The 8,505-nt window shown below is 35.3% G+C and overlaps 1 protein-coding gene across 1 annotated transcript; it reads right to left on the bottom strand.

Moving 5' to 3' along the window:
* Window positions 1-1,810: 1,810 nt before the first annotated feature.
* On the bottom strand, window positions 1,811-2,560 carry LOC123988910 (secreted RxLR effector protein 161-like). The gene has a single exon (XM_046289667.1). The coding sequence runs from the start codon at window positions 2,558-2,560 to the stop codon at window positions 1,811-1,813; it is 750 nt and encodes a 249-aa protein (XP_046145623.1).
* Between the last annotated feature and the right edge of the window lie 5,945 nt (window positions 2,561-8,505).

An 8,505-nucleotide genomic window follows, 5' to 3' on the forward strand; every position in this document is an offset into this window, starting at 1 on the left:
GAAGGAATCAGTATATTGCAGTAGATCTAATGTAGATATAGTAATAACGATACTGTTATTAAGTGTTTATTACATATCTAATGTAGATATAGTAATGACGATAATGTTACAATCTGTGCATTAATCTGTGGGAAGTGATCAGTATACTACATTATATCTAAAGAAGATGTAGTAATAATGATATTGTTAGTAAATGTACATTGGTCTGTGGGATTAAATCAGTATATTACATTACATCTGATGTAGATATAGTAATAATGATATTGTTATTCAATGTACATTGGTCTGTGGGATTAAATCAGTATATTAAATTTCATCTGATGTAGATATAGTAATAAGGATATTATTATAAAATGTATATTACATATCTAATGTAGATATAGTAATAACGATACTGTTATTATATGTACATTGATCTGTGTGAAGGTATCAGTATATTACATTATATCTATAGTAGATATAGTAATAATCATATTGTTACCAAAATTACATTGATCTGTGTGAAGGTATCAGTATATTACATTATATCTATAGTAGATATAGTAATAATCATATTGTTACCAAAATTACATTGATCTGTGGGAAGGGATCAGTATATTACATTATATCTATAGTAGATATAGTAATAATCATATTGTTACCAAAATTACATTGATCTGTGGGAAGGGATCAGTATATTACAATATATCCAATGTAGATATAGTATAAATGATACTGTTATTCAATGTACATTGATCTGTGGGAAAGAATCAGTATATTGCAGTAGATCTAATGTAGATATAGTAATAACGATATTGTTATTATTTGTATATTGATCTGTGGGAAGGTATTAGTATATTACATTATATCTAATGTAGATATAGTAATAATGGTATTGTCATTAAATGTACACTGGTCTGTGGGATTAAATCAGTATATTAAATTTCATCTGATGTAGATATAGTAATAGTGATATTGTTATTAAATGTATATTACATATCTAATATAGATATAGTAATAACGGTACTGTTACTATATGTACATTGATCTGTGGGAAGGTATCAGTATATTACATTATATGTATTGTAGATATAGTAATAACGAAACTGTTATTATATGTACATTGATCTGTGGGAAGGTATCAGTATATTGCAGTAGGTCTAATGTAGATAAAGTAATAACGATACTGTCATTAAGTGTATATTACGTATCTAATGTAGATATAGTATTGACGATAATGTTACAATATGTGCATTGATCTGTGGGAAGTGATCAGTATATTACATTATATCTAATGAAGATATAGTAATAATGATTTTGTTATTAAATGTACATTGGTCTGTGGGAATAAATCAGTATATTACATTACATCTGATGTAGATATAGTAATAATGATATTGTTATTCAATGTATATTGGTCTGTGGGATTAAATCAGTATATTAAATTTCATCTGAGGTAGATATAGTAATAATGATATTGTTATTAAATGTATATTACATATCTAATGTAGATATATGTTGGGGATAGGATTTGAATAACACCAACTGTCTAATAATGGTGTATATATATATATATATTTACTTATATTTAGGTGTATGTTTAATTAGTATTTGATTCGCCGAACACGTGGTCGCTCTTATCGCTAGATCTAGTAGTAATGGACGGCGGAAACGATTTTGCGTAGGTAAACAAGGATGACCAGGTGGCGATCTCTCGATCGTCACGTGACTGCGTACGCATAACACCATTTCCGCGGCATATACGAACTCGGCATCGCGCAAATACTTAACAATCCCCTACTTTTGCGCGTTCTATGCCTATATTTCTTGTTCAACGGTCGTGAGATAAAGATTTCAGCCCTTTTGTTAGAATATCCGCTGGGTTTTCCTCTGTTGCGACATAATCGATCTTTATCAACCCTTCTTCGACCTTTTCCCTTACGATATGGTAGGCAATGTCTATGTGTTTGGTTTTGGCTTTCTCCACCCTGTTCTTAGAATAGTCTATGGCGGCTCGATTGTCGGAGTAGATTTCAATACCTCCTGGAATTATAAATTCTGATAATTGTAATTCGTCTAGTAGCATGCTTACCCAAATCGCCTCCTTAACACCTCGAGACAACGATATGTATTCGGCTTCCATTGTAGAAGTTGCTATGCATCTCTGTTTGGAAGAGTACCATTGCACGGTATTATTTCCTATCTTCATAGCCATCCCTGAGTAAGAGTGTCTGTCGTCGACATCACCTGCCCAGTCTGCGTCGCAGTATATTCTTATAGAGGGTTTCTCATTTGCTACGTAGGCCAATCTGTAACCCTTTGTTTTGCGTAAGTACCGTAACACATGTTTCGCTTGGTGCCAGTGTATTTCTCCTGGGTCGCTGTTGAACTGTGATAATTTCGTTATGGCGTATATCAGATCGGGTCTTGTATGCAGTGCTAAGTACATTAACGACCCGATTAGGTTTCTGTATGGCACCCTTGACATTCTTTTTCTCGCCTCCTCTGATTTGGGACTGTCTCGTTTTGAAACTTTTGTCCCCGGGTCCAGTGGAGTTGCCGCGCCACGACACTCTGTCATATTGTACTCCTTTAGGATGTTCTCTACATACGCTCTTTGTGACAAGTATATGGCTCCGTTCTCGTGACGATCCACTTTCACCCCTAGGGCATAGTTTATTTCGCCTAGGTCCTTTGCTTCGTAGGTCTGGCAGATACGCTCGGCTAAAGCCGTAATTGAGACTTGATCTCTGGAAAAAAACAAAAATATCATCGACATATATTATTACGACCGTCCAACAACCATTTACGTATACACAGCTCGAGGATTTTAGTCGTCTAAACTCTTGCTTTGTTAGGAAATCGTCTAACTCCTTGTTCCAATTCCTGCCAGACTGTTTCAGCCCGTAAATCGGCTTGAGTAGTTTGGCCACTTGTCCTTCTTCATGTATATCTCCTCTTCCAGTTGTCCGTAGAGATAGGCACATTTTATGTCTAAATGTCTTGTATACCACTGGAAATCTACTGTTATTGCTAGCATCAGTCTGATTACTGAGAAGCTGGCTACTGGAGAGAACGTTTGATCGTAGTCCATCCCTTTCTTTTGAGAGAATCCTTGCGCTACTAATCTTGCGTTATATCTGGACACTTCCCCGCTCGCGTCCTTTTTTAGTTTAAATACCCACTTACATCCGATACATTTTCGTCCTTCGGGTAATTTCGTGACTTCCCACGTGTTTCTGTCTGATAGGCTGTCTAATTCTTCTTTGATCGCATTTTCCCACTGCGTCGCTTGTGGTGATGCTAATGCCTCTTCAACACTTTGCGGTTCTATAATTTCTAAGAAATTTGCTTCTACATCGCTTCCCGTTGTTGAACTGCCGTCTTCCTCATAGTCTAGGACTTGACCTTTTGGCTTTCCCTTACACCCATACGGGTTTCGCACAACCCTCTTCAGTCTACCGGAAGATCTTGGGGCCGATTGGGGTTTTGGTGCCCCTACTATCTCGGAATCCGATTGATTCCTTGATCCATATCTTGTACGCCCCTTTTGACTAAGGACCTCTTCATTACGTGGCGCAGTTGTTTCAGATTCATCTAAGGTATCGGCTTCTGATTCGTTATCATCCGACCACCCAGCATAACTACAAGTTTCATTGCTCTTTCCACGAATCCACTCATACCCTATTTTATCCTCTGCAAATTTAACGTGTTTTGTGATCATTATATCGTTCGTTTTGGGACACCACAACCGGTACCCTTTCGTTTGGGTTGCGTAGCCAACAAATACGCATTCCATTGCTCGGTCGTCTAACTTCTTTCTCCGCTGTTCTGGTAAACGAGCGTAGGCTAAACATCCATATGCCTTTAGGTGTCGAACGCTCGGTGTGCATTCAGTCCATATAGCTATTGGTACTTCATCGTTGATAGCGGCGTGGCAAACACGATTCTTTATGTAGGCTGCAGTCGTCACAGCTTCTGCCCAGAACCTTTGCGGCAAATGAGCTGATTTGAGCATTGCTCTTGTTAAATCTAGAAGCGTTCGATTGATTCTTTCCGCTACTCCATTCATTTGCGGTGTATCTACATTTGACCTTTCGTGTTTGATCCCTAAAGTCTTGAAGTATGTGTCTAATTCCTTATTGCAGAATTCTAGACCATTGTCTGTACGGAAACTTTTTATTTTCTTACCCTTCTCGCGCTCAACTCTGGCGATGTAGTCTTTGATGCAGTTCTTTGCCTCGTCCTTCGATTTAATGCACACAACTTTGGTGTATCTAGAGAAATCATCTGTGAATGTTATGAAATATCTGTTACCGCCGATCGAATCATTCGGTATAGGGCCGCATACGTCGGAGTGAACTAACTCGCATATTCCTTTTGTTTGTTTAAAGTTTAGTTTCTTACTGGCAACTCTCGTTGCCTTGCTTACACTGCATGCGTCGCATGTGTATTTGTTCGTTTTAGTATTGTCTAGCCCGGTTACGCGGTTCGTTTCCATTAATTTCTTAATTATGTCGTTACTCACGTGACAGAAGCGTTGATGCCATATTTGGTCCGTTTCTATGCTTGCTGCGTGCGATTCCATTGGTAAGTTTGCGTTTGTACTTACTTCCGCCCTGACTATATACAGGTCGTTCCTCCTGTATGCTACGCCAACAATATCTTTGGTTCTGGTATTTCGTATTTTTATGACGCCATCTTTTATCAGCAGCTCCTTTCCCTTTTGTTCGATTTGAGACACCGACATGAGGTTTCTTCGTACGTTAGGTACATAGTACACATTGTACAATATAACGGTCTTCCGTCTGTTGCCTACAATCATATTTACAATTATATCTCCTATACCTTGCGCTCTTAGGGTCGTACTCCCCCCCTTTTCAGGATCAGCTGCCGTGTTAACCACTTCGGTATCGATGGATCTGAACTTTACAAACCAATCGCGTCTTTTACATACGTGGTGCGCACACCCGCTGTCTAAGAGCCATGAGTCGTCTAAATCTACATTGTTCAAACTTACCAGGAATGCATCGTAATTTCTTTTGTGTCTTATTTCGGGTCCTCTTTTACCTCTGTTTACTCTCATACGGCAATCCCTTGCCATGTGCCCGATTTTGTTGCAATTATAACACGTCCTTGGTTGCCTGGCGTCGTCACTCGGTGTCTTAGGCCCTTTCCTCTCAGTTATCTTACTTACATGCAGAGCTCCCTTGGGGTGTTCCATCGTTTTTTCCGACCTGGACATCCTCCTCTCATATTCTTCTAGTAGGACCCGTTTAACCTCTGCCGAAGTGAATTTTTCATCTGGAAGACTAGCTAAAGCCATATTTAGATTTTCGTAGTTATCTGGGAGTCCCGCTAGCATCGTGTATGCAAGGTCCTCATCTTTGACCTCTGATCCAGCCTCCCTTAGGTTTCTCGCATTTATTTTAACCCTAGATACATAAGCGGACATACCTTCATCGTCTTTCATCTTTAAATGATAAAATTCCTTTTTTAGTTGCATGATACGGACTCTAGACTTAGGCTGATGAATTTGTTTTAACGTTTCCCATGCCTCAAACGCGTTGGCGCAATCCTCTATATGAACTTGTTGGTCTGCTTCGATATGCAGGCCGATAGCCGCGAACGCTTTATTTTCATTAGTTTGATGGTTTCTTACCTCCGTTTCTGTAGCATTTTCGGGGGGTACTTTTTTCGTCAGCACGTGGTCGAGCAGGCCTTTTCCTCTGAGATACCAGCACATTTCTGTTTTCCAGTTCTGGTAATTTGAATCTGTCAGCTTGGTAATTTGAAATTCACCCTTTAATTCGCTCATTTTTGCGCACTTGTAGCACTCTTAGTCTAATAGGAAGTTCACGTTTTACTATGCGCGAGGCGCACACTCGCTTTCAATGATCACTTTATTTCAATTTTTCACTTTATTTTCGTAATCTGGGCCCATAACCAGTGTTGGGGATAGGATTTGAATAACACCAACTGTCTAATAATGGTGTATATATATATATATTTACTTATATTTAGGTATATGTTTAATTAGTATTTGATTCGCCGAACACGTGGTCGCTCTTATCGCTAGATCTAGTAGTAATGGACGGCCGAAACGATTTTGCGTAGGTAAACAAGGATGAACAGGTGGCGATCTCTCGATCGTCACGTGACTGCGTACGCATAACACCATTTCCGCGGCATATACGAACTCGGCTTCGCGCAAATACTTAACAATATAGTAATAACGAAACTGTTATTATATGTACATTGATCTGTGGGATGGGATCAGTATATTACATAATATCTAATGAAGATATAGTAATAGAGATATTGTTATTAAATGTACATTGGTCTGTGGGAATGAATCAGTATATTACATTACATCTAATGTAGATATAGTAATAATGATATTGTTATTAAATGTATATTACATACCTAACGTAGATATAGTAATGACGATACTGCCATTATATGTACATTGATCGGTGGGAAGGGATCATTATATTACATTATATCTAATGTAGATATAGTAATAATGGTATTGTTATTAAATGTACATTGGTCTGTGGGATTAAATCAGTATATTAAATTTCATCTGGTGTAGATATAGTAATAAATGTATATTACATATCTAATGTAGATATAGTAAAAACGATACTGTTATTATATGTACATTGATCTGTGGGAAGGTATCAGTATATTACATTATATCTAATGTAGATATAGTAATAACGAAACTGTTATTATATGTACATTGGTCTGTGGGATTAAATCAGTATATTAAATTTCATCTGATGCAGATATAGTAATAATGATATTGTTATTAAATGTACATTATTCTGTGGGAATAAATCAGTATATTAAATTTCATCTGATGTAGATATAGTAATAATGATATTGTTATTAAATGTATATTACATATCTAATGTAGATATAGTAATAACGAAACTGTTATTATATGTACATTGATCTGTGGGATGAAATCAGTATATTAAATTACATCTGATGTAGATATAGTAATAATGGTATTGTTATTAAATATACATTGGTCTGTGGGATTAAATCAGTATATTAAATTTCATCTGATCTAGATATAGTGATAATGATATCGTTATTAAATGTATATGACATATCTAAAGTAGATATAGTAATAACGAAACTGTTATTATATGTACATTGATCTGTGGGAAGGGATCAGTATATCACATTATATCTAATGTCGATATAGTAATAATGATATTGTTATTCAATGTACATTGGTCTGTGGGATTAAAACAGTATATTAAATTACATCTGATGTAGATATAGTAATAATGGTATTGTTATTAGATGTACATTGGTCTGTGGGATTAAATCAGTATATTAAATTTCATCTGATGTAGATATAGAAATAATGATATTGTTATTAAATGTATATTACATATCTAATGTAGATATAGTAATAACGATACTGTTATTATATGTACATTGATCTGTGGGAAGGAATCAGTATATTGCAGCAGATCTAATGCAGATATAGTAATAACGATACTGCCATTATATGTGCATTGATCGGTGGGAAGGGATCATTATATTACATTATATCTAATGTAGATATAGTAATAATGGTATTGTTATTAAATGTACATTGGTCTGTGGGATTAAATCAGTATATTAAATTTCATCTGATGTAGATATAGTAATAAATGTATATTACATATCTAATGTAGATGTAGTAATAACGATACTGTTATTATATGTACATTGATCTGTGGGAAGGGATCAGTATATTGCATTATATCTAATGTAGATATAGTAATAACGAAACTGTTATTATATGTACATTGATCTGTGGGAAGGGATCAGTATATTACATTATATCCAATGTAGATATAGTATAAATGATACTTTTATTCAATGTACATTGATCTGTGGGAAGGAATCAGTATGTTAAATTTCATCTGATGTAGATATAGTAATAATGATATTGTTATTAAATGTATATTACATATTTAATGTAGATATAGTAATAACGACACTGTTATTATATGTACATTGATCTGTGGGAAGGGATCAGTATATTGTATTATATCTAATGTAGATATAGTAATAACGAAACTGTTATTATATGTACATTGATATGTGGGAAGGGATCAGTATATTGCATTACATCTGATATAGATATGGTAATAATGGTATTGTTATTAAATGTATATTACATATCTAATGTAGATATAGTAATAACGATACTGTTATTATATGTACATTGATCTGTGGGATGGGATCAGTATATTGCATTATATCTAATGTAGATATAGTAATAACGAAACTGTTATTATATGTACATTGATCTGTGGGAAGGGATCAGTATATCACATTATATCTAATGTCGATATAGTAATAATGATATTGTTATTCAATGTACATTGGTCTGTGGGATTAAAACAGTATATTAAATTACATCTGATGTAGATATAGTAATAATGGTATTGTTATTAGATGTACATTGGTCTGTGGGATTAAATCAGTATATTAAATTTCATCTGATGTAGATAT

This window comes from Osmia bicornis, unplaced genomic scaffold (genome assembly GCF_907164935.1).
Source record: "Osmia bicornis bicornis unplaced genomic scaffold, iOsmBic2.1, whole genome shotgun sequence".
Taxonomy (NCBI): domain Eukaryota; kingdom Metazoa; phylum Arthropoda; class Insecta; order Hymenoptera; family Megachilidae; genus Osmia; species Osmia bicornis.